The 25203-nt window shown below is 46.2% G+C and overlaps 5 protein-coding genes across 14 annotated transcripts in view; 3 read left to right on the top strand and 2 right to left on the bottom strand.

Moving 5' to 3' along the window:
* DEDD (death effector domain containing) overlaps positions 1 to 1885 on the top strand; it is a 12592-nt gene extending 10707 nt beyond the window's left edge. For 3 of the 5 annotated variants that reach the window (XM_017515067.2, XM_017515069.2, XM_037733645.1), the window contains one exon: positions 322 to 1885. In XM_017515067.2, coding sequence (XP_017370556.1) covers positions 322 to 698 — 377 coding nt within the window. In that variant the 3' untranslated portion in view covers positions 699 to 1885. The remainder of the gene's footprint in view (positions 1 to 321) is intronic. The other 2 variants (XM_017515066.2, XM_037733646.1) reach the window with 1 other exon arrangement.
* NIT1 (nitrilase 1) lies at positions 1792 to 4730 on the bottom strand. 2 transcript variants are annotated; one of them, XM_017515065.2, is made up of 7 exons: positions 4624 to 4730; positions 3923 to 4018; positions 3425 to 3679; positions 3201 to 3304; positions 2874 to 3007; positions 2597 to 2722; positions 1792 to 2334 (listed from the first exon to the last, which is right to left on the bottom strand). In XM_017515065.2, coding segments are annotated over exons 1-7 (984 nt in total). In that variant the 5' UTR covers positions 4626 to 4730; the 3' UTR covers positions 1792 to 2067. The 2 variants fall into 2 exon arrangements, with proteins under 2 accessions (XP_017370554.1, XP_037589572.1); XM_037733644.1 differs by having other exon boundaries at positions 3923 to 4000; positions 4624 to 4708.
* PFDN2 (prefoldin subunit 2) lies at positions 4703 to 22489 on the top strand. Its single transcript, XM_017515074.2, has 4 exons — positions 4703 to 4855; positions 20637 to 20725; positions 20841 to 20964; positions 22193 to 22489. The coding sequence occupies exons 1-4, from the start codon at positions 4781 to 4783 to the stop codon at positions 22367 to 22369; spliced, it is 465 nt and encodes a 154-aa protein (XP_017370563.1). The 5' UTR covers positions 4703 to 4780; the 3' UTR covers positions 22370 to 22489.
* Positions 22490 to 22696: 207 nt separating this feature from the next.
* KLHDC9 (kelch domain containing 9) lies at positions 22697 to 24660 on the bottom strand. 2 transcript variants are annotated; one of them, XM_017515063.2, is made up of 4 exons: positions 23970 to 24660; positions 23529 to 23688; positions 23238 to 23436; positions 22697 to 22979 (listed from the first exon to the last, which is right to left on the bottom strand). In XM_017515063.2, exons 1-4 carry the CDS (start codon positions 24488 to 24490, stop codon positions 22813 to 22815), a joined length of 1047 nt encoding a protein of 348 aa, XP_017370552.1. In that variant the 5' UTR covers positions 24491 to 24660; the 3' UTR covers positions 22697 to 22812. The 2 variants fall into 2 exon arrangements, with proteins under 2 accessions (XP_017370552.1, XP_017370553.1); XM_017515064.1 differs by lacking the exon at positions 22697 to 22979 and having other exon boundaries at positions 23276 to 23455; positions 23970 to 24631.
* The window catches only part of NECTIN4 (nectin cell adhesion molecule 4), a 27170-nt gene continuing 26436 nt past the window's right edge, over positions 24470 to 25203 (top strand). For all 4 annotated transcript variants that reach the window (XM_017515057.2, XM_037733637.1, XM_017515056.2 and 1 more), the window contains exon 1: positions 24470 to 24791. In XM_017515057.2, the coding sequence (XP_017370546.2) occupies positions 24489 to 24791 (303 nt within the window). In that variant the 5' untranslated portion in view covers positions 24470 to 24488. The remainder of the gene's footprint in view (positions 24792 to 25203) is intronic.

The following is a 25203-nucleotide window of genomic DNA, read 5'->3' as shown; positions in this document are numbered from 1 at the left end:
TTTTTTTTTTTTTTTTTTTAAGGATGAGAATATTAAAATGAACTTCTGTGCCTGGTAATTAGCAAAATAATCTCCTATAAGCAAGTTGCTGCTTGTGAGTAATGGGAGCAGTGCTGACCTGGGCATGTTCCATTTAAGGCAACCTCCTGTAGTCAGGCAAGGATTTTAGAGATACATAGAACTAGTCCTGGGGAAGAGGTAGAGAAGCTGTCAGGTGATGTTGCCTACTTTATTCTGCCGTGCTTTTCAGTTTTCAAGCTTGGGTTGTAAACTCATCCCTCACTGTAACCTCTTCTGCTCGGTATCTTCTCTTTCTAACAGACATCAGACTGCGGGTTCGGGCTGAGTACTGCCAGCATGAGACTGCTCTGCAGGGCAACGTCTTCTCTAACAAGCAGGACCCACTTGAGCGCCAGTTTGAGCGCTTTAACCAGGCCAACACCATCCTCAAGTCCCGGGACCTGGGCTCCATCATCTGTGACATCAAGTTCTCTGAGCTCACCTACCTCGACGCATTCTGGCGCGACTACATCAATGGCTCTTTATTAGAGGCACTTAAAGGTGTCTTCATCACAGACTCCCTCAAGCAAGCTGTGGGCCATGAAGCCATCAAGCTGCTGGTAAATGTAGATGAGGAGGACTATGAGCTGGGCCGACAGAAACTCCTGAGGAACTTGATGCTGCAAGCATTGCCCTGACCTTTTCCCTCTTCTCACTTCTTTGGGGAGTGTTCCCATCACCCACCTCTGGAGCTTACACTGTTCTGGGGTTTGTTCTCTACCCTTCCAACCAATGACACCCCTGCCCTTTTTTTTTTTTTTTTTTAAAAAGAAAAAGACAAAGGAAAGTGGAAGTGGTGTTCCCCACCCCTCCCTGCACCCATGTGCCTGGGCTTCCCCTTTGTTTCCCTTTTCCATTTACCCCTCAACGTGTGTCTCTACAGCTACCTTACCACTGAGCCGTAAGACAAATGTATAGGGAGAAACAAAGTCTACAGAACACAGTCTTTGTAAGGGATTGATGTGAACACTGCTTTTGGGTGCACTAAGGGGTTATCAATACTTCTGGCTTTATGAGAGCTCTTAAATTTTGTCTAAAAAAAAAAAACCAAAGGGCTGTGAGTAAGGGAGCTATATGGAAGGTGGGACTCTGAAGTGTATTTTGAAAATTAATCGCCACCCTCTTCCGAATTATAGAATTTTTTTAAAACAAAGAAGCTGTGGCCCTTTCCACTCTCTCCTGGCCTCTGGTGCTGCTCCTCTCTGCCTTCTTTCCTCCATTCCATGGCTGAAACCTCTGCCTGATGTGGCTCTTTCCTTTTTCGCATTTCTCAAACCCTCTTCAAGGGAGGAATAGATAAGAGGACTGGATCAGCCTAGTCACGCCTCCCAACTGTGGTGGCGTATGTGTATGCACATACACAGGGTGGATGGAGAAGAGGTTGCTGATTAAAATGCACTCCCCCTGTAAAGGGGAAGGGGGAGTGTGACACTTTCTTTCCATGTTCAAGTGAAAATAAATAATGTACCCTGCAGCCCTTTTCCCCTTTGCTTTCTTCTGGCCTGGGCAAAGGGCATCATAGGTGAAAGTGAAGTAATTCCTTTTTCCTTCCCCTCCACTCCTGTGCTCACTCCCATGCTTGGGAGAATGGGGCTGGGACATGCACTGAGTGTTGCACTTTTATTTAGGTAGGGAGGCATGTTGAATGAGCCAGGAGGTCTAGAACTGGAGCCCAGTCCAGCTACTACAATACCAACTCCCCTTGTAGCTCCCAAAGGAGATGTCCAGACACAGACTTTATGATGATTATATTTTTCAATGCCAGTGCTGCTCAGCCCTCAGCATAACTTCAGTTTTCATGAAATAAACAATGACTATATAAAATGCCACCTTTCTGAAACTGAAGTCTGACCTCAGGTGAAAGCTGCTTTCCCAAGAAGCCAAGCCTGTGTTCCATCAAGAAAGTCACGGTTCTCCAATTGAGGGGAGCTGTGCCTGGGTCCTGCCTCCAAGTCACATGAACACTGGCTCACGATGGGGGGGGGGTCTCAACTTAGAAGTCGAGTCTTAAGACAGTGGGTGACCCAGATTACCATAGAGGTCAGGCCTGCGGTGCTGGAACACAGGCAGGTGTTGGCGCAACTGTCGTAGATAGTTGAGGTCAATTCGGGCAAGGCAGAGCCCTGGGCCTTCAGAGCAGCGGGCCACCACCGTTCCCCAGGGGTCTACCACCATGCTGTGGCCATAACTTGCTCGTTTCTCATGGTGGCGTCCACACTGTGCTGCTGCCACTACATAGCACTGGGTTTCAATGGCACGGGCCCGCAGCAACACCTGGGGATGAGATGTGTGTTCAGTTAAGTACATGTAGCAAATAGTGGGGAAGTGACAAGGGACACTACAAACCAATCTACCTATTGTGACTTTTGATAATTGCCTAGGAATGATTTTACTATTTTAACTATTCTGTAAGAGAATTATCTGGGGAATGAGTTTTCCTACTAGGTGGAAAGGGGAAGGAATTTAACTGGTGGGGCCAAGGGAGGAGGCTGAGGTTAAGAAAAGGCCCTTACGTTTTAAAAAGGCGCCATCTTACCTCCCAGTGGGCTGGTCCTGTAACAGATCCAAAAGCTGAAGGATAGGTAAGTATCTCTGCTCCAGCTTGAGCCAATGCCAGAGAGAGTTCAGGGAACCGCATGTCATAGCAGACAGCTAGACCAATCTGGAATGAAAAATAGCCTACTTAGTCTTCCTGCCCTGTTCGTTACAGCATCTAGTCATACTTTCATTACCCCCCTCCTTAGGACTTTCTATTCTCTACTACCAATTCAAAGTATTCCAGTTCCCCTCCCGCACCCTCTCACAACTCCCACCTTGCCTGCTGGTGTGCTGACAGGCGACTCAAGACTGGGCCCAGGGATGGTAGAGTTGCTTTCACACATAGGCCCCTGCCCTGGAATCTCTACATCACATAGATGTGTCTTCCTGTAAGTGGCCACTACTGCCCCTAGAGTAAGAAGGAATATTCAGTGTCCGTGTTCTAGAAGCCTTGCTTACTCTTCCCAAGGAGTAGACAGTTTATAGGCTAGGAACAGAAGTAACACCCCTAAATCCTAGGGTCAAGGAAATAGAGTTGAGAAACAATTCTGGAGAATCTAAGTTTGGTGGAAGAGGCAGGCTAAAGGGTTATAAAGTCTCACCTTTGCTATTCAGCAGCACATGACAATTGTAGATTTTCTGAGTCTGCTCCCAGTCTTGGCCACGCTCATGGAAGCCACCCAAGGACAGCCAGAGTCCACATTCCCTGGGGGGAGGGGACACTGACAACTCTTCACTGACTTCTCAAGGCTGTACCCTCATATTTGGCAATCTAGGGACACTGCCCAACAAAGATTCTACCTCTCCCTCCCTCATTCCCTGATACCTGGCAAGCTGGGTGTATTCTTCCAAAAGTTTCCCACCCAGTGGTTCAGACAGGCGTAGCGTCTCTGCAGGGTCCCGTGCAATGAAGTCAAATGCTTCAGGCAGGAAAGCCAGGCAGGCACCCAGTCTGGCAGCCTCTCGAACCAGCTCAGCACATGTTTTAAAGTTCTGTTGCTTGTCTGGCGTTGATGTTACCTGGCACACAGCCACGAGGGGCAGTTTGCAGGAGGAAGAGGAGGTAGCCATGGCTCTGGGCCTGTGAATAGCATAGGCAGGATTCTCAAATTTCAGTGCATAGGGAAACAAAATTAATGCTAAGGGGTGCAAGGGAGGAAAGCTGGACTTCCTTTTGATCCTGCTATTACAGGCCACGTTGACCCTGGGCTAGTAGGGCTTACCAATCAAATGTGGATAGTTGACAGTCCTGTGTCTCCCATTATCCATTTAACGAACTGAGCATCTAAGTGCCAGGCACTGAGGACACAGCAAAACGTTTTACCTGGGCTGAGCACAAAGTACTGAGAGTCGAGGTATCCGGAGTCCGGGACACAGAAGGGACAGGAGTCGGTGAAGAGGCCTGGTGAGGAAGCCCAGCCTGAGGAAGGTGAGAAACGAGGACACCAATCCCTTCCTCAAGCAATAAATTTCCTGGATTCTCTGACTTCTCTTTATACTGTGAGCCCGAATCAGGGCCCTGCCAGTAAAAACCTTCTGGTCTTCAAAACGCTTTTTACTTCTGTAAGTAATTATGGGCTAAGGGACGAGATCCTACAGTGGAAAGATGGAGGAAGGGGCTCTGCTCGCCGCCTGAACAGATCAACTTCCAATGATCTCACATTAAACTGAAGCCCTTTTCCTCTGACAAACGTTTCCACAGTCCAAAGTCATCTCCGGGAACTATCCTTGGTTTTCCCAAGACTCTTTTCTTGACTGTGCACTTGCACAGATTTACTGACTCAACGCGTATTTCCCCTTTCACCAGAATCTCTCAGGAGGAAGTTCACCCTACCTCGACTCCCTCCCCTCCAAGGTGGGCAAGGGGCAAAGGAACCCAGGCCCCACGCCGCGCCCCGCTCTCCACCCCCCGCTCCAGTTGGCCCATCCCTCCCCGCCTCTCCCTGGGGCAGCATCTCTGTTGCACAGGTTAAAGCACCGCAAGTGGGATTCCCTGCGACCGACGGGTTAGGGAGTAGGTCCTACATGAAGATACTGCCAAAACCATTCGCAGGATCCGAGCCGATCCGGAGGGCGGCCTGGAGCCAGAGGCGCCGGGGCGAGTGGGCGGTAACTCGCAGGCCGGACGTGACGCAAGGCGGGGGCTGAGCTGCGCCGGCCGGAAACCCAGCAGGCGACGAAGATGGCGGAGAACAGCGGTCGCTCAGGCAAGAGCAGCGGGAGCGGCGCGGGGAAGGGGGCGGTGTCCGCAGAACAGGTGAGGAGTGAAGAGCGCGAAGGAGGGTCCCCATCTGGGTCTGGAGTACTTGCGAGAAGGGGGAGCCTGTGGCTTGTGTGGGCCTTTACTCCAGTACCACATGCGCGTGACACCCGGAGAGGGAAGGGTCCCTGGAGAAGCTAGTCGAGCCCCTTCGGAGAGGTAGACGGTTGGGCAGGTGAGAGCCACGCCTCCCTGGGGTGTTGGGTGAGCCTGGGGCAGGGGAAAGCCCTGACCTGCAGCGTCTGGGAAGACGCACAGGTCTGAGGAGAGATGGTTCGCTGCATTCTCTATCTCTCCTCAGCACCTCCAAACAGGTTATGTCTGGGCAAGACTGCTCGAAAGTAACCCCCCAGAGGATTAGTTAAGGGGCTGGTTTTGTAGTCTGTTACGTGATCCTGAACCCACTTTGACAATCGCCGTCACGCTGCAGAGCCACGTGACTCAAATACTCGAACAGCCTAGTGTTCCATACTATATGGATTCGAGAGTTCGGTACTAGATCGAATTTCTTTAGAAACTAGAAACCCCTTTCTAATCCCAGTTTGCATTTTCCCCAGTGCCTAGCTTCGGGAAACGTTTAATAAGTTAATCACAAAGCCCTTGTGGCTTGAGAACAGTGTTTTGCCAAGTGGAAAAATAGGAGTGGGAGGAAATCTACACAATAAAAATGAAAAAACAGCTATTTTTTTTTGAGACAGAGTCTTGCTCTGTTTCCCAGGCTGGAGTGCAGTGGCGCGATCTCGGCTCACTGCAACCTCCGCCTCCCGGGTTCAAGCGATTCTTCTGCCTCAGCCTCCCGAGTAGCTGGGACCACAGGCGGGGGCCATCGCGTCCGGCTAGTTTTGTATTTTTAGTGGAGACGGGGTTGCACCTTATTGTCCAGACTGGTCTCGAACTCCTGACCTCGTCATTCGCCCGCCTTGGCCTCCCAAAATGCTGGTATTACAGGCATGAGCCACCGTGCCCAGCCTACAGCTATTTAATCATAGGTTCATTTATCAGGTTTCGTTGAACAGTTAATACAGACATAGATATCAACGTAAAGATTTTTATTTTTTGAGACAGAGTCTCGCTCTGTCGTCCAGGGAGGAGTACAGTTGCGCGATCTTGGCTCACCGCAGCCTCCACCTCCCGGATTCAAGCAATTCTCCTGCCTTAGCCTCTCGAGTTGCTGGGATTAAAGGCACGTTGCCCCAGCTAAGTGCAGTGGCGTGATGATAGTTCTCTGCAGCCTTGAAATCCCTGGGTGATGAAGCCATCCTCCTGACTCAGTTTCCTGAGTAGCTGGGACTAATGGCATAAAACATTTTGAGTGGCTAATTAAAAAAATTTTTTTTGGTAGAGATGGGGGGAGTTTCACTTTGTTGCTCGGGCTGGTCTTGAACTCCTGGCCTCAGGTGATCCACCTGCCTTGGTCTCCCAAAGTGTTGGGATTACAGATGTGAGTCACCTTGCCCAGCTACCTGCAATACTTTTTAAGGGTACCATGTGTCAGGCGCTCTGCTGGGTATGGCAATACAGTTACAGTAGTTCCCCCTTATCTGAGGGGGACATGTTCCAAGACCCCAGTAGATGCCTGAAACCTGGGTTAGTATTGAACCCTATGTTTTTTCTCATACCTATGATAAAGTCTAATTTATGTAATAGGTACAGTAGCTAATAAAATAGAACAGTTCTAACAATATACTATAATAAAGATTACATGAATATGGTCTCTCTCTTTCAAAATATTTTATTGTACCGTACTAACCCTTCTTGTGATGATGTGAGATGAAAAAGTGCCTTTCTGATGAGATGAGATGAGGTGAATGACAGCATTGTGATGTAGCCTTAGGCCACTACTGACGATAAGTCAGAAGGAGAATCATCTGCTTTAGGTGATCTCAGATCATTGAGCCGTGATGATATTGAGCAGGAGAAGTTGATGACTAAAGGGCAGGTAGCATATATAGCATGGATAGGCTGGGCAAAAGGATGATTCACATCATGAGCGGGATGGCTTGAGATTTCATCACGCTGTTTTCATAACAGCACGCAACTTAAAACTTATGAATTATTGGCTGGTTGCCATGGCTCATGCCTGTAATCCCAGCACTTTGGGAGGCCACGGTGGGCAGATCACCTGAGGTCAGGAGTTCAAGACCACCCTGGCCAACATGGTGAAACCGGGTCTCTACTAAAAATACAAAAATTAGCCAGTCCTGGTGTTGGGCACCTGTAATCCTAGCTTCTCAAAAGGCTGAGGCAGGAGAATCACTTGAACCCAGGAGATGGAGGTTGCAGTTAGCCGGGATTGCACCGTTGCACTCCAGCCTGGGCAACAGAGTGAGACTCTGTCTCAAAACAAAAAACAAAATAAACAACCTTATGAATTGTTTATTTCTGGAATTTTCCGTTTATTTTCAGACATTAGATAACTCTGGATAATGAGAGATTATTGTAAATGAAATCGACTTTGTCTTCAAATCGCTTTACTCACAGACTCATTTGAGAAAAGATGAATCAAACAATAAAGATTTATAGTGTGCTACACAATCCCTTCATTATGGCAGCTAGAGGAGAGACCCCTAACTAATCATGAGGTTGTAGGACTGTGGGCAGGAGCTGGAAAAGGGAAGCTGTGGTATAGTAGGACGGCAGAGCATTCTTATGCACTAGGGTCAGACAGACCTAAGTTTGAATTTCATTTCTACCATTTACTATTTATATATGACCTCCCCTAAGTTACATCTTGGCCTCCCCCATCTGTAGAAACGTAACAGTACCTACCTCATGACTGTATTTAGAGTATTAGGCAAGACAATACATGCAGAGTGTTTTGCGCAGTGACTAGAACATAGTGTGTGTTTAGTAAATGCTTTTGTTTTCTAGAGAAAACAAATCACATGCAAAGTGTTTTGCATAGTGATTAGAATATAGTGTGTGTTTAGTAAATGCTTTTGCTTTCTAGAGAAAATCCTTCAGCTCAGTTCTAAAGGATGAGAAAAGTTAGTCAAGCAAAGAAGGAAGTGGAAGATTTTCTAGGTAGAGGGAATAATGTGTTCCAAAACACTAAAGCGTGAAACTGCCTGGCATGTTTGGGATGCAGGTGGTTCTAAATGTTTGCGTTAGATTACACAATTTGAATATGGAGAAAAGGGGATAAAAGAGGAATACAAGATGTCTCTCAGGTTTTTGTCTTTGATACTATAGGGAATGTAGGAAGACAGACAATTTTGGGAAAAATATAAATTTATTTTAGGATTTTGAGTTTAGGTTTCTTGTGGGACATCCAGGTTAAACATTCAGTAAACAGTTTGATTTTTTTTTTTTTTTTGAGATGGAGTTTCACTCTCGTTACCCAGGCTGGAGTGCAATGGCGCGATCTCGGCTTACCACAACCTCCGCCTCCTGGGTTCAGGCAATTCTCCTGCCTCAACCTCCTGAGTAGCTGGGATTACAGGCACGTGCCACCATGCCCAGCTAATGTTTTGTATTTTTAGTAGAGACGGGGTTTCACCATGTTGACCAGGATGGTCTCGATCTCTTGACCTCGTGATCCACCCGCCTCGGCCTCCCAAAGTGCTGGGATTACAGGCGTGAGCCACCGCGCCCGGCAGAACAGTTTGATTTTTAAATCTTGAGATACAGAAAGAAATCTGAGTTGGAGATACAAATTTGAGAGTTGTGTTTATGGATGATAAAGCCATGGTTGTGGTGGATAAAAATGATCATTCTTTCTAGTTTGTACAGAGAGTGACAAAATAGAACAAGTGTAGAACCACCATTTTAGTGGCGCTAAAGAGAAGCCCTCAAACTTCCCTCAAAGGAAACCAAGGAACTATGATAATTGAGTTTTGAAGCTGTTCCTTCATTAACATTCTCTGGGTTTTGTTTATTCTGGAGAGAACACTGGGTAAAACATTACAAGATATATCACTGCTGCAAATTTGAGCCATGTATGTCCCTTACATGCAAGATGGAAGCAAGTAACACATTGTGTTAGGCACTTTACTTGTTTTACCTTCTGTTACTGATTGAGACAGGGTCTCATTCTGTTGCCAAGGCTGGAGTGCAGTGGTGTGATCACGGCTTACTGCAGCCTCAAACTCCTGAGGCTCAGGTGATCCTCCTACCTCAGCCTCCCAAGTTACTGGGACTACAGGGGTATGGCACCCTATCCAGCTAATTTTTGTATTTCTTGTAGAGATGGAGTTTTGCCATGTTGCCCAGGTTGGTCTTGAACTCCTGGGCTCAAGCAGTCCACCTGCCTCGACTTCCCAGAGTGCTAGGATTACAGGTGTGAGCTGAGCCACTGCTCAGGCCTACCTTCTGTTATTTAATTACTGACATTTGAAGAAGGTTGTATTGTCCTCCATTTATAGGTGAGGATATTTGAATTTCAGAAGCTTTAGTTAACTTGCCCAAAGTCAGTAACTGGAAGAGCAGGATTTTTAAATGAAGAACTTAAGAATCAGGCGGACCTATTTTTTCCACTTATAGCATGATTATATTAGAGATATTTGAGCCGAAACCTGAAGGAGTGGATGGCTTTGAACAGGTGACAGTGAGAATAGAAAATAGGGAATATGATAAGAGGAGAGTAGTTGAGTAAAGCCGTAGAGGTATTTGAGTGCATAGCAAAAAATTTGTGACTTTTTTACATAAGCAGTGAGGAAGTCACAGAAGGATATATGGTATTAATTATTTAACTTATATAAAATGTTTATTGTTGGAACTATAGAAAACACAGGAAAATGTTCAAACCAGGAAGTAAATTGCCCATAATCCAGCCATCCAGAGATAATTATTCTTGCCATTTTGGAGTATATCCTTTGAGAGATTTTCCCCCTTCCTTTATCTTTTTTTTTTTTTTGAGGCAGAGTTTTGCTCCTGTTGCCCAGCTGGAGTGCAATGATGTGATCTCGGCTCACTGCAACCTTTGCCTCCTGGGTTCAGGCAATTCTCCTGCCTCAGCCTCTGGAGTAGCCTGGATTACAGGCAGTTGCCACCACACCTAGCTGATTTTTGTATTTTTAGTAGAGATGGGGTTTTGCCATGTTGGCCAGGCTGGTCTTGAACTCCTGATCTTAGGTGATCTGCCTCTCTTGGCCTCCCAGAGTGCTGGGATTACAGGCGTGAGCCACCGCGCCCAGCTAATTTTTTGTATTTTTAGTGGAGATGGGGTTTCACCATATTGGCCAGGCTGGTCTTGAACTCCTGAGCTCAAGTGATTTACCTGCCTCAGCCTCCCAAGGTGCTGGGATTACAGGTGTGAGCTACTGTGTCCTGCCCACACTGTTATTTTGTTTTGTTTTGTGTTTTTGAGACACAGTGCAAAAACATTACACTCTAGTCTGGGAAACAGAGCAAGACTCCTCTCAAAAAAAAAAAAAAAAAAAAAAAAAAAAAAGGGGGGGGAAGACTGTTGCAGTAGCTCAGATAAGAGGGTAATGAAGATTGAACTAGGGTGATGTCAGTGAGCCTAAGAAAAATTGCTGAAGTAAGTGCAATACATTTGGCAGTTGATGGGATTATGGTAAGTTCAAAGATGAACCTGGGTATGGTGGCAAGTGCCTGTAGTCTCACCTACTCAGGAAGCTGAGACAGGAAGATCACTTGGGGCTGGAAGCTTGAAGCTATAGTATGCTATAATTATGCCTGTGAATAGCCCCTGCTCACCAGTCTGATCAGCATAGGGAGACCCCATCTTTAAAAACAAAACAAAAGATGAAACTAGGGTTTCCTACCAGGTGGGCTAGAGTCGTATCAGTAGCAGAAATAGAAATCAGAAGATCACTTCAGCTTTGAATGACATGAGTTTAAGGTATCCATGGGACATTTAGGTGGAGATGACCTGTAATGATAGCAGCTACTATTTATTGAAAACCTGTTATATGATAGATACTGTCCTAAGTTCTTGATGTAATTACTTAATCCTTATGGCATTCTGTGAGACAGGTATTATCTGTATTTTATTGGTGAAAAAAACATTCAGAAAAGAAGTAATCCTTATGGCATTCTGTGAGGCAGGTGTTATCTGTATTTTATTGGTGAAGAAACAGAAAAGAAATAACTTGTCATGATCAGACTTTGAGCCATTTCTGTCAGACACAAAAAAGCTCCTTCCTCTGACTTGTAAATATGTAGGACTAGAATTTCTGAAAAGGCCTGGTTTTGCAGGCAATTAGAAAAGGCAATTGTTGGAACTATAGAAGTAGCTAAGAATGCCACTTAAAATAGTATAGGTTACCCTGATTTGATTATATGAATGTATCAAATTATCATGTATACCATGAAAATGTGAATGATTATGAATAAATAAAAATAATTTCAAAAATAATATAGGTGATGAAGAAGTACTATGAATAGAATCTTAGGTCATGTCTCCCTTGTAGGAGTGAAAGAGGAAAAACTTTCAGAAAAGAGAAAGGAGGCCTGAGATAGGAAGGAGAACTGAAGGGACCTGGAAACAAAAGGGGAGCTGAAGATGTACATTGTATCGGGCACTTGACCTATTATCTCAGTTTAGTTCTCATTGCTACCCTATAGCAGTGGTTCCCAACTGGCACGATTTTTTCGTAGGAGACATTTGGCAATGTCTGGAGGCACTTTTGGTTGTCACATGTAAAAGGGGTTACTACTGGCTTTTCATGGGTACAGTCCAGGATGTTGTTAAACGTCCTATAGTGCCTGAGACAGCCCTCATAGCAAAGAAGGATTTGGCCTAACATGTCAGTAGTGACAATGTTGAGAAACCCTGTGGTATATTAGGTCCATTTTACAAATGAGGAAGCAAGAAAAGTTAAGTAACTCAGTCATATAGCAAGTAAATGGCAAAACTGGGATTTCAACCCAGATCAGAATCGAAAGTTTGGGTTCTTTTCACTTTACTATGTTGCCACTTGGATCCCAGTACTTGGGGAGGCTGAGGCAGGAGGATCGTTTGAAGCCACGAGTTTAAAACCAGCCTGGGCAACATAGTAAGACCTCTATCTCTACAAAGAAATAAACAAAAATTTCATGAAAAGGGATGAGTACTAATATTTGATGGAGTAATAAGGTCAAAAAAGTTTTCTTTGACAGAGAGTTGAGTATGTTCATCAGAAAAGGGGGCACTGAACTGAAAAGAAGGTAATTTGTGGAGCAGTATTCCAGATCATGCTTTTCCAGGTGCATCCGATCATAATTCTCTACCTCTTCCATTCTTCCATTGAACCCAGTAAGAGTAAATGTCATGTCAGAAGACCCAAGGACATTTTGGAGAGAAAGGTAATGATTATAGATTTTTTTCCTAAAATTGTCAAAACTTTATGGTAAACAAAAAGGAAAACAGGAATAGAAATCAAATGGAAATAAATTTGCTTTTATAAGAAATTAATATACGAGGCTGGGCGTGGTGGCTCACGGCTGTAATCCCAGCACTTTGGGAGGCTGAGGTGGGTGGATTGCCTGAGGTCAGGAGTCCAAGACCATCCTGGCCAACGTGGTGAAACCCCGTCTCTACTATAAATAGAAAAAAATTAGCTGGGCCTGGTGGTATACACCTGTAATCCCAGCTACTTGGGAGGCTGAGGCAGGAGAATTGCTTGAACCAGGGAGGTGGAGGTTGCAGTGAGCGGAGATAATGCCATTGCACTCCAGCCAGGGCAACAGAGCGAGACTGTCTCAAAAAAAGAAAAAGAAATGAATATATGATGAGCTGGGAATAATATATTAACAGAGATAGATTTTTAGAGTTAGACAAACCTGGGTACAGGTCTGATTTCTGCAACACTAGGTTATTTTACTTTTTTATTTTATTTTTTATTTTTATTTTTTTTTTGAGACGGAGTTTCGCTCTTGTTACCCAGGCTGGAGTGCAATGGCGCGATCTCGGCTCACCGCAACCTCTGCCTTCTGGGTTCAGGCAATTCTCCTGCCTCAGCCTCCTGAGTAGCTGGGACTACAGGCACGCGCCACCATGCCCAGCTAATCTTTTGTAGTTTTAGTAGAGACAGCGTTTCACCATGTTGACCAGGATGGTCTTGATCTCTTGACCTCGTGATCCACCCGCCTCGGCCTCCCAAAGTGCTGGGATTACAGGCTTGAGCCACCGTGCCCGGCTACTTTTTTATTTTTTGAGATGGAGCCTTGCTCTGTCACCCAGGCTGGAGTGCAGTGGCGTGTTAGGCTCACTGCAACCCCTGCCTCCCAGGTGCAAGCAGTTCTTCTGCCTCAGCCTCCCAAGTAGCTGGGACTACAGGCATGAGCCACCATGCCTGGCTAATTTTTTGTATTTTTAGTAGGGATGGGGTTTCACCGTGTTGGTCAGGCTGGTCTCGAACTCCTGAGCTCAAGTGATCTGCCTGCCTCAGCCTCCCAAGGCTCTGGGATTACAGGTGTGAGCTACTGCACCCAGCCCACACTATTTTATTTGTTTTTTTTGTGTGTGTGTGTTTTTGAGACACAGTCTTCTTCTGTCACCCAGGCTGGAGTGCAATGGCATGATCTGGGCCCACTGCAACCTCTGCCTCCCAGGTTCAAGCGATTCTCCTGCCTCAGCCTCCCAAGTAACTGGGATTACAGGCACACACCACCATGCCTGGGTAATTTTTATATTTTTATTAGGGACGGGGTTTGACCATGTTGGCCAGGCTGGTCTCGAACTCCTGAGCTCAAGTGATCAGCCCACCTCGGCCTCTTAAAGTGCTGGGATTACAGACATGAGCCACCACACCTGGTCCCACACTGTTATTTTAACTACCACCCAACACCCCACCAGTCTTGGTCTCCTCATTTACAAATTGAAGGTACAGGTCTTTTTTGTTTGTTTGTTTTATGAAGGTATAGGTCTTACAGTCTTTTTTGTTTTTTAGAATTAAGTCAGAGAGTATAGCACAGTGCCTGGCATATAGTAGGTGTTCCTTTACTGTTGAGACTGTGGAAGGCAAATTATAGTAGGACTGTGAAAGAAACGGATATTTTAAAATAGGTTGCCTTTGCATATTTAAAATTTTAAAAGAAGATAAAGAATAGAAGGCAGTCTCAGTTGGATGTGACAGTTAAGGCAAAAGAAGAAAAAAAGAAGGCAGTCTATATGGTGGAAAATAACACAATATAAATAGAAAAGATTTTGTCAGTTTAACTAATATGGATTTATATGTGAGCACATAGAAAGGGTTAACATATGGGAGTGGAAGATGGCCAGATTCTTCTGCTTCCCGGAAGAATCTAAGTTGAAACCTGAAGACAGAATTAGACAGGCAGAGAAAAACTGAATGAGAGAAGTTTGGGAAACCATAGCAGGTAGGGTGAAGATTCTATGCAGATGCCTGAAGACAGCGTTAAGGGAAACTACCAGGGACTTAGGACACTGAGTGCTGACTTAAGATGTGGAGGGGGCTGGGCACAGTGGCTCACACGTGTAATCCCAGCACTTTGGGAGGCTGAGGCAGGGGGATCATGAGGTCAAGAGTTTGAGGCCAGCCTGGCCAACATGGTGAAACCCCATCTCTACTAAAAATACAAAAAATTAGCCGAGTGTAGTGGTATGTGCCTGTAATCCCAGTACTTGGGAGGCTGAGGCAGGAGAATCACTTGAACCTAAGAGGCAGAGGTTGCAGTGAGCCAAGATCATGCCACGGCACTCCAGCCTGGGTGACAGCAAGACTCCATCTTGGGGGTGGGGCTGGGCAGAAAGATGTGGAAGGAATGACTGGGAGAGGTAAGCTGGAACCGGTCTTTATGGGACTTTTGAGGAGTTTGGATTTTATCCTGTGAGCGTCGGAAGGTTTTAGGCATAGGAATAATTGGTTAGATTTATATTTTTGGTTACTTATGCTGCAGTGTGGGGAGTGGATTAAAGGGGGCAAATCAGGAGGCAGTATAGAAATCAGAAGGGTATGGCAGTACAGATGTAATTAATTTGATGTGGATAGTAAATCAAGGATGATTCCAAGGTTTCTGGAGTTACTTTTAGAGTAACTCCAGAGTTTCCAACTCTAAAAATTATTAACAAAAATAAGATAAAAAGGAAAAAGAAATATACCTGAATTGAACCTTAGGAAGACTGAAAGAATAAAAAAAAGATAAAAAAAAATAATAAAAGCTACCATTAGGGCTCTGGGGAAAGGGAGATAATCATGATATTGCTGGTAGCAATATAAATTCATCTGGTCATCTTGGAGAGCTTTCTAGTGACATGCAATAGAAGCTATAATAATGCTAATGCCCTTTTGACTCATTGATCTTACTTTTGAATATGATTCAAGAAATTCAAAAAAAATGGCTGTAAATTGCGTACTGTTTGTCCAAAGTGTTTTGTTTGTTTTGAGAAGTAGTCTCACTCTATTGCCCAGGCTGGAGTGCAGTGGTACGATCTCAGTTCACTGCAACCTCCACCTCCTGGGTTCAAGTGATACTCCTGCTTCAGCCTGCTGAGTAGCTGGGATTACAGGCATGTGCCACCTTGCCCAGCTAATTTTTTTGGTATTTTCTTTAGTAGAGACAGGGTTTCACCATGTTGGCCAGGTTGGTCTCGAACTCCTGACCTCAAATGATCCGCTGGCCTTGGCCTCCCAAAGTGGTGGGATGATAGGGGTGATCCACTACACCTAGCTTTTTTTTTTTTTTTTTTTTTTTTTTTTTCCCTTTTTGAGACGGAGTTTCACTATCGTTGACCAGGCTGGAGTGCAGTGGAGCAATCTCAGCTCACTGCAACCTCCGCCTCACGGGTTCAAGCAATTCTCCTGATTCGGTCTCCCCAAGTAGCTGGGATTATAGGTATGCACCTCCACGCCTGACTAATTTTGTATTTTTAGTAGAGACAGGGCTCCTCCATGTTGGTCAGGCTGGTCTCGAACACCTGACCTCAGGTGATCTGCCCTCCTTGCCTCCCAAAGTGCTGGGATTATAGGCGTGAACCACCATACTCAGCCTTTAAAAAATTTTTTTATTTCGAGATAGGGTCTCACTCTGTTGCCTAGGCTGGAGTGCAATGGTGTGATCTTGGCTCACTGCAACCTCTGCCTCCTGGGTTCAAGTGTTCTGCTGCCTCAGCCTCCTGAGTAGCTGGGATTACAGGCACCCGCCACCATGCTCAGCTAATTTTTTTCTATTTTTAGTAAAGATGGGGTTTCACTGTGTTGGTCAGGCTAGTCTCGAACTCCTGACCTTGTGATCCTCCCGCATTGGCCTCCCAAAGTGCTGGGATTACAGGCGTGAGCAGCTGTGCCTGGCCTAATTTTTGTATTTCTAGTAGAGACAGGGCTTCACCATGTTGGTCAGGCTGGTCTTGAACTCCTAACCTCCAGTCATCCGCTTTGGCCTGCCAAAGTGCTGGGATTACAGGCATGAGCCACCATGCTGGCCTATCCAAAGACATTTTATATCAGTACTATTTATTACAGAAAAACTGGAAACAACCTAAATGTTCCAACAACAATGGATTAGTTAAGCACAATTTTTAAAATGTATCAATATGCCTATAATCCTAGCACTTTGGGAGGCTGGGATAGGATGATCACTTGAGCTCAGGAGTTCAAGACCAGGCTGGGCAACAAAAAGTACAAAAATTAGCCGGGCATGGTTGCACATGCCTGGTTCCATCACTCAAGAGGCTGAGGTGGGAGGATCGCTTCAGCTCAAGAATTCAAGGCTGTAGTGAGCCATGATTGTGCCATTGCACTCCAGCCTAGGGAACAGAGTGAGACCCCAACACTACAATAAGTTTAAAAATTTAGCCAGAAGTGGTGATGGGTGCCTGTAGTCCCAACTACTGTAGAAGCTGAGGCCAGAGGATCACTTGAGCCTAGGAGTTCAAGGCTGCAGTGAGCCTTGATTCCACCACTGTACTCCGTCCTGGGCAACAGAGTAAGACCCTGTCTGAAAAAAAAGAAAAGAAAAAAACTTTGTATATAGATGATGATTTAATAGGGTTGAGAGAAGCAACACTGACCTGTCAATCTGCTTACACCAGACAACTGAAAAGAGAATAAGGAAATATAATTAGGTCCTAGCTGTAGGGGAGAAGACTATTAGAAAAGTTGTGTTTTTCTGAACACTGCACTGGCCTTAAATTTAAAAAAAAAAAAAGAAAAGAAAAAAGTTGTGTTTTAAGAGGAAGAATGTGGGAATAGAGCATAGCCTTTGTTTTCATTACCTAGCAGACCCCAGAAATGACTTAATACTGGCTTCTTTTGCACATAGCCTACAGTTAATTGCAGTTAGCTGCTGTATTAGGCCATTCTTGTGTTGCTGTAAATACCTGAGACTGGGTTAATTTATAAGAAAAGTGGTTTAATTGGCTCATGGTTGTGTAGTCTATACAGGAAGCATGGCAACTGCTTCTGGGGCGGCCTCAGGAAGCTTCCAGTCATGGCAAAAGGCAAAGGAAGGGCAGCTGTCTCATGGTGGGAACAGGAGGAATAAACGGGGGTAGGTGTCACACTTTTAAACAACCAGATCTTGTGTGAACTCAGACCAATAACTCACTTATCATCAAGGGGACGGCAACCAAGCTATTCATGAGAGATCTACCCCCATGATCCAAACACCTCCCACCAGCCCCCACCTCCAACATAGGGGATTATATTTCAATATGAAACTTAGAGGGGACACATAAACTATATCAACTGCTAAGAGATATTTCCTTTAAGTGCATTTATGGCTGAAATTTTTCATAATAACTCTGGATAACTCACATGTTTAAATAGATTTTAGTTTGGTTTTTGATTAAAAGTTCATAAAATGAAATGAGGAAATTAGTTATTAGCAAGAATGTTGAAGAAAATTTGGAATGAAAAAATCTCAGCCAGGCATGGTGGCTCATGCCTGTAATCCCAGCACTTTGGGAGGCTGAGGCAGGTGGATCACCTGAGGTCAGGAGTTCGAGACTAGCCTGGCAAACATGGTGAAACCCCATCTCTACTAAAAATACAAAATTAGCTCAGCATGGTGGTGGGCACCTGTAGTCCCAGCTATTCAGGAGGCTGAAGCAGAATTGCCTGAACCCAGTAGGTGGCGACAGAGCGAGACTCTGTCTCAAAAAAAAAAAAAAAGAAAAGAAAGAAAAATAGATTCGTATTAATTACCAAGGAAAATAAATTCTGCTGGGCATGGTGGCTCCTGCCTATAATCCCAGCTGTTTGGGAAGCTGAAATGGGAGGATTGCTTGAGGCCAGAAGTTCAAGATCAGTCTGAGCAACATGGCAGGACCCCATCTCTACAAAAAAAAAAAAAAAAAAATAGCTGCTGTGGTGGCACATGTCTGTAGTCCCAGCTACTCAGGAGACTGAGGCAGAAGGATCACTTGAGCCCAGGAGTTAAAAGTTGGGGCATCAGAAATTTTAGATACTTAAACTGATTTCCTTAATGTATTTAACAACATACATCCAGAAAAGTGGATTATTTGGGTGCTAAGGGAACATCTAGAATCTGCTTTAGTTGTAGTTTTTTTAGATGAAATTTTTTTGATCTGGAATATTAACAGTAGATAAAAAGCTAATATAAATGGGGAATGGTTTTGAGACAGGCAATGAAGGTAAAGGAAAAACAGTCTGTAGATAGATTTTTCAAAGCATTTGTTGTAATGAATGGATAAAGTAGTTGAGATGAAGGGATGACAGATGGGAGAAAGGAGGAAGTTGCTGGAATGACAGGTTCTTGGTCAAGTTTTATTCCTTGGTTTATTGGCAGTAGAAAGAATATAGGGGTGGTACAGGTCAGCCATTTGGATAATATTTGCTGTATATGATCCTTGAAGAGGATCCTTGAAGAGCTAGAGATAAGGGGCCAGGCCAGGCATGGTGGCTCATGCCTGTAATCCCAGCACTTTGGGAGGCTGAGGCAGGCAGAGCGCTTGAGCCTAGGAGTGTGAGACCAGCCTTGGCGACATAGTAAGACTGTGTCTCTACAAAAATATTAGGTGGTATGCACCTGTGGTCCCAGCTGCTTGGGAGGCTGAGGCAGGAAGATCACCAGAGCCCAGGGAGATTGAGGCTACAGTGAGCTGTGATTGTGCTATTGCACTCCAGCTTGGGTGATAGAGTGAGACCTTTCTCAAAAAAAAAAAAAAAAGGAAAAAAGAGATAAGGGCACTAGTAAAGATGAAGTGGTTAATCATCTTTACTAGGGCAAGGTTTCTGGCGGTGTGACTGGAGATGATATTTATAAATACGAGTAAGAGATTTGGCAATGGTTTGATTGGATTGGGTCCACTGTTATCAGATGACCAGGAGAGCTTAAGGGGGCAGTTCTGGACTTGGAGAGAAGGCCATGATAGTACTAATATCTTCACTGTTCACAAAGACATTTCACACTCATTGGTTCACATGATACAACAACCTTATGAAGTGGGTATCATTATCTGCATTTTGCAGGTAAGAAAATTATGGGACAAAGGGGTTAACCCAATAGCTCTCAGTTCACACTGCACGTTAGAATTATGTGGGAGATCTAAAAATACTGAGGCCTGGGCCTTACCCCCAGTGGTTGTATAGTAGTTCTGAGGCTCCACTATTCATGTTTTTAAAATGATTCAGGTGATTCTAACATATAGCCATGGTTAAGAACCATAGGGTTAAATGTCTGTCCCAGACTATAGAGCCAAAAAAGTAGCAGAGGCAGAACCTGAAACTTGGTCTTGGTCTCTGAGCCTCATATTTTTCATTTTTTTCCAAACACCCTCCCTCCCCCTCTGATTTTTCAGGCTTCATTTAAGACAATTATCTGTCAGGAAGCCTGTATCAGTTAGGGTGTATGGGCTATAGAAACCATCTCTGGTCAACTTTCTTTTTTCTTTTCTTTTTTTTTTTGAGATGGAGTCTCGCTCTGTCCCCAGCCTGGAGTGCAGTGCTGTGATCTTGGCCTACTGCAACCTCTGCCTTCCAGGTTCAAGCGATTCCCCTGCCTCGCCTCCTGAGTAGTTGGGACTATAGGCGCGTGCCACCATGCCTGGCTAATTTTTTGTATTAGTAGAGACAGAGTTTCACCATGTTGGGCAGGATGGTCTCAATCTCCTGACCTTGTGATTCACCCACCTTAGCCTCCCAAAGTGCTGGGATTATAGGCATGAGCCATCATGCCCGCCCAGCCCCCCCCTTTTTTTTTAAGGACTATTTTTGGATGATAGTGGGTATTTCACAGAATTGCACACCAGAAAAAGGCTAAATAACTAGACTGAATAAAGTTCAAGAACTGGGGCAGCTTTAAGGAATCTAGGAATGGGAATGGAAAGTCATCTCTATAGCACCAATAAGAATGCTAACTCCAGCTGCCTTCTATTATACTCGTCTGTCTGTCCACAGAATTCCAATTCCTGTAGAGAGACTTTGTGGGTCACTGACCCTGGGTAGGGGTCCTGTGGTTAGTAGCCCCAAAAGAAGCATACCAAGTTAAGGAGTGGCGGTTCACCAATGGTTAGGCTACTGAGCAGACCCAAACAAGGGTTTCTCATTACAAAGCTTTTCCCGACAGCCCTGTCTGCAAGTCTAGGCTCCCCTGTAGGTACTCCAGTAGCTCTCCACCCCTATTATATTAAATGCCTATTTCCTATCAAACTATAAGCTACAAGGAGCCAGAGGCCAAATCTGTTCTGTGATATCCCTCAGTAGACCCTCACCTATCTCAAAAATAGTAGGCCCTCCGTGCTTGGTGAATGGAATTCCAGAAGAATTTTAGGTAGAAATCACTTGTGGTTCTATTCCTTTTACAAGGTAGGTGCCCACTACTGCACCTTTGGAAAGCCTGCCACCCTATGTGCTATCTGGACCCTTTGCCATTTCCACTGTCCCCTCTTTCATCTCTTCTCTCACCTTAGGTAATTGCTGGCTTTAACCGCCTTCGGCAGGAACAGCGGGGCCTGGCATCCAAAGCAGCTGAGTTGGAGATGGAGTTGAATGAGCACAGGTGAGAAAGTCAGGGAGAGGCAAACAGTAGGACAGTTGTATGGGCTACTCCGTGAGGGGGATTTGTGGTAGAGTGAGGCTGAATCCTCAGGTCCTGCCTTGTTCTCCTATCCCAGCCTAGTGATCGATACACTGAAGGAGGTAGATGAAACTCGTAAGTGCTACCGCATGGTTGGAGGAGTGCTGGTGGAGCGAACTGTCAAAGAGGTGCTTCCTGCTTTGGAGAACAACAAGGAGCAGGTGAGCAAGAATCTTTGAATAGGATCAGGTGGAGTGGCTGTAAACCCAGCACTTTGGGAGGCCAAGGGGGTGGGTGGACTGCATGAGTCCAGGAGTTCGAGACCAGCCTGGGCAACATGGCGAAGCCACATCACTACAAAAAATTAGCTGGGCATGGTGGCATGTGACTGTAGACCCAGCTACTCACCTGAGCCCAAGAGGTTGAGGCTTCAATTAGCTGTGATCACCTCACTGCACTCCAGCCTGGGTGACAGAGTGAGACGCTGTCGCGCAAAAAAAAAAAAAAAAAAATAAAAAGAGCGAAACTCCGTCTCAAAAAAAAAAAAAAAAAAAAAACGCTCCATCAAAAAAAAAAAAAAAAAAAGCGTAAAATAGCCTATTAGCCTATGTTCATTATGCTATGCTAAGTCCAACTCTTAGACAAGAGGAATCGCTGGCTGCCGTGGGCTCTGTGACCTGGCTGAATTGGGGTGGGATGATTGGGGTTAATATTTCTCACTGTGTGGTCTAGGGATACATCCATCAAAATCACCTGAAGGAGTAATTTATAAATTCAGCTTCCTGGACCCACTGGATCAGAACCTTTGGGAGTGCCATGAAGTGACATTTTAAAAATAAGCTCATGCCTGTATTCCCAGTGCTTTGGGAGGCCGAGGCAGGAGTTTGAGACCAGCCTGGACAACATAGCGGAAACTTGTCTCTAAAAAAATAAAAATAGGCTGGGCGCAGTGGCTCATGCTTGTAATCCCAGCACTTTGGGAGCCAAGGCGGGTGGATTACCTGAGGTCAGAAGTTTAAGACTAGCCTGGCCAATATGGTGAAACCCAGTCTCCACTAAAACTAAACAATTAGCTGGGCGTGGTGGCAGGTGCCTGTAGTCCCAGCTACTTGAGAGGCTGAGGCAGGAGAATCACTTGAACCCAGGAGTCGAAGGTTGCAGTGAGCTGAGATCGTGCGGCAGAGACCAGCCTGGGCAACAGAGCAAGACTCCATCTCAAAAAAAAAAAAAAAAAAAAGCAGCCCTGTGAGCCCTGGTGATTCTAAATACATTAAAGTGTATAAACCACTAAACCACTGTGTTAAGAAGGGAATAATCTTAGTTTCTGGGCTCCTCTCCTTCATTAAAGGTAAGGTTAAAAGTGTTCATTCTTCCCCCAACCACAGTCCATTCCAGGTGGGGGAAGGGAGTTCTGAATTCCTTATATAATCCCTGTCACTTGTCCTCTAGATACAGAAGATCATTGAGACACTGACACAGCAGCTTCAGGCAAAGGGAAAAGAACTAAATGAATTCCGGGAAAAGCACAACATTCGTCTCATGGGAGAAGATGAGAAGCCAGCAGCCAAGGAAAACTCAGAAGGGGCTGGGGCTAAGGCCAGCTCAGCTGGAGTGTTGGTCTCCTAGGGACCAAGGCCTTTGCGTTTTTTTCTACCCTGACTCCCACTTCTAATTTCTCTTTATTGTTATTATTATTATTTTCTCTGCTATTGTAATATTTTTTGTTAATTAAATGTTTTGGTCAGATTGCTTAGCTGTAGCCTGAAGTTTTCTCCCACTTAGGGGTAGAAATCATTATGAGCCACAGGATGGCATGTAATAAGTCATTTTCGCTTCCATTAGGTTAATGACTCATAATATTAGAGTAGGACCCATTTTTATCCTTTCCTTGCAAATAAAGATGTGTCCACTTATTTACTGCCCTTCCCCCACCCCAAATTTCAGAGACAAATGTTGACTGTCAGATTGAAATTTAATAAGCTTTGAAGTGAAGCAGATAGCTCTGTTGATAATGCTTTATAGGTCTGCAACAAAACAAAACGAGGCTTAGTAGTATGTCTTGGCGCTATTCAGATAAAGAGGTCCAGGATGAAAACCTGTGGACTGGCTGTCCTGCCATCCTCACCAAAACCCCCAACCAGGTAAAGCTGATCATTCCAAAGGCAGGTGCGATGGCCCACGCGTTTCAGCCGGCGGTCTGCACAGGGGAAGTGGAACCACAGAGGAGGAGACTTGCCTGTTGGATAGGGGCAGACGGTTATTGAGGCAGTAGCACTCTGATTTGTAGAACTCAACACGACCAAGGGCTTGCCCATTGTTATTCTGCTCAGTTGATTTGCAGGCCTCTTTGAATGCTTAATATTCTGTGTACTCCTTTAACTCCTGTCAACTAATTTTTCCTCCTCCCTACCCCATCACTCCATCCTCTCTCTGCAGTCTTTAGGTTCCCCTATCTTCCCACCTTTCCCCCTTCAACCGTTAGTCTGGCTCTCACGGGTATCATAGATGTAGAGATCATTGCAGATGGTGTCTCTAGCTCTGGTCAGAGTTTCTCCACCAAACAGCACAGCAAAGGGCCCGACCACAGAACATGAGTGATGCCGTAGTCCTTGGGGCCCCTTCTGGGACCCCTGCCCACTGCTCACCAGCCTTGCAAGCTGTTCCATCAAATGAGGGGCAACAGGTGGTTCCTCCTTGGGGAGAAAGAAAGGACTGTCCAAAGAAACCCGGCCACCACGATTGTAGCCTCTTCCCATCCTAAACAAGATGTGTGAGGAGCTAATACCTTGATTTTCCCATGACTCCAATGCCCAGCTACTTCTGGTTCAGCTAAGTTGCAGCCTCCAAAGAGCAACAGCTGATGACCTGGATGGGGCCCAGGAATTTGAAGCAGGGCCGCAGAGTGACCTGAGCGTGAGGCTGTGTGGCAGCTTTCTTCCTTGTAGCTGTGGACATGCCAGAAAATCAGGCCTGAGTGTGTTTTCTGGAAAATATAAGTGCCACCGCCCTTGCCAAGGAGAGGAGGCACAGGGCAGTGCGGTAGGTGGGATGACAGGGAGGGTAATATTGTAGAGAGCTCAGTTAGCTTAAACATGGTGGGTTTCCCCGGAAGGAGGGTGCTAGGGTGAGGACGTGGATAAATTGCCTGAGAAATCTTTCAGGCTTTTGTTTTTTCCAGAGTGTAGATGAAAGAAGAGTGAAAAGTTTTGGGCAGGGGGTGCCATACCAATAGGTGCGGGCGTTGGGGTCCAGCCTTAACGTATAGATGCTTCCATAGCGTCGCTGAGTGCGGATACCGCCCTCCCGGCCAGCCACCCGCAGCTCTCGGTCGGAGAGGCGGGTGCAGGTGTGACTACTGAGGCCGGCGGGGGGGCCGTCGCCAGGGGTCGCTGTCCACGCCTCCCACACACCGCGCTCTGTGTCCAGCGCGGTTACGGTTGCCAGGCGGCGCGACCCGTCCCAGCCGCCCACCACGCAGAGCCAACGCCCGCCCACGGGTGCTGCGTCGTGGTGACTGCGCGGGGGGGTTCCCCGGGCTCCCAATCGTACGGCCTGGCCCCTAGCCGGGTCGAAGACCACCGTGTCGCTGCTGGGCTCTCTCGCTCCTCCTGCTAGGAGACCACCTACGAGATAGAACTGTCCCCGCAGTTCGGTGCATGAATGGAAGGCCCGAGCCAAAAGCGCGTCCCGAGCCACCGGTCTCCAGGCCCAGCCCGAGGCCCGACCCGGGGACACCGCCCCCGCCATGCGGCCCGGGGAGAGGGAGGGCGGTGGGGTCTGCGGCGGGGAACGCGCCCCTACATGGCGGGCCAAGCACCTCGTCTTCCGCGGTCTTCCCCGGGAACCTCCCCCTACTGGACGCCAGCCGGGGTTCCCACCTCAAGCCCCCGCCTTCTCTTCGCCGTCACTCAGCAACCACTGCAGCGGCTGCAGCGCGACCGCTGCAAACCTAAGGTCGCAAAGCAACGGTTACCGTGGAGACAGGACACCTGGGTGGCTACCCGGACCCGTACGGGTGGTACCACCAAGGCTACGGGAGCTGTATCAGGTCAAGAAGAATCCTGCAAGATTGTTAACCTCAGAAAGGCGGAGTGCAGTCGGGTCCTTAGAAGAAAGCCCTGTGATTTCAGCTGTGAACTGATTTGCAGTTATGACATCTGAGGTGCAGGTGCTGCTCCACTAGGGCTGGGAGGGATCATTTGGCTTCAGGGTTTCTAACTCGGGCTGGGCTAGAAAGGGGAAGCAAAAGTCAGAGGGTGGGGGAATGAAAGTTGACTGAGCACTGGCCCGAGAGATAGGAGACCTGGGTTCTAGTGCCAGCTGTGCCCCTGACCTTCAAAGGCATTTCTCTTTAGGCCTTCTCAGCTGGTTTATTCCTAAAGGCTTGAAGGTCCCGATTGATTGAGTGAGAGAGTCCTTCTTCTGGCCGCTAGAGGGTAGCAGAACCCAGTCTCTCAGGA

Source organism: Cebus imitator, unplaced genomic scaffold, assembly GCF_001604975.1.
Source record: "Cebus imitator isolate Cc_AM_T3 unplaced genomic scaffold, Cebus_imitator-1.0 Scaffold541, whole genome shotgun sequence".
Taxonomy (NCBI): domain Eukaryota; kingdom Metazoa; phylum Chordata; class Mammalia; order Primates; family Cebidae; genus Cebus; species Cebus imitator.
Note: the sequence above shows the minus strand (reverse complement) of the source record. Positions and strands in the feature narration are given on the sequence as shown.

Coding starts and splice junctions, on each gene's coding strand:
- KLHDC9 (XM_017515063.2), bottom strand. CDS start 24,490: ATGGCGGGGGCGGTGTCCCCGGGTCGGGCCTCGGGCTGGGCCTGGAGA. Junction 23,689..23,969: donor CCCAACGCCCGCACCTATTG/GTATGGCACCCC, acceptor GCATGTCCACAG/CTACAAGGAAGAAAGCTGCC. Junction 23,437..23,528: donor GGAGTCATGGGAAAATCAAG/GTATTAGCTCCT, acceptor TTTCTCCCCAAG/GAGGAACCACCTGTTGCCCC.
- NIT1 (XM_017515065.2), bottom strand. Junction 2,723..2,873: donor TCAGCACACCAGCAGGCAAG/GTGGGAGTTGTG, acceptor TTTTCATTCCAG/ATTGGTCTAGCTGTCTGCTA. Junction 2,335..2,596: donor CAGGACCAGCCCACTGGGAG/GTAAGATGGCGC, acceptor TCTCATCCCCAG/GTGTTGCTGCGGGCCCGTGC.
- PFDN2 (XM_017515074.2), top strand. CDS start 4,781: ATGGCGGAGAACAGCGGTCGCTCAGGCAAGAGCAGCGGGAGCGGCGCG. Junction 4,856..20,636: donor GGGCGGTGTCCGCAGAACAG/GTGAGGAGTGAA, acceptor CTCTCACCTTAG/GTAATTGCTGGCTTTAACCG. Junction 20,726..20,840: donor ATGGAGTTGAATGAGCACAG/GTGAGAAAGTCA, acceptor CTCCTATCCCAG/CCTAGTGATCGATACACTGA.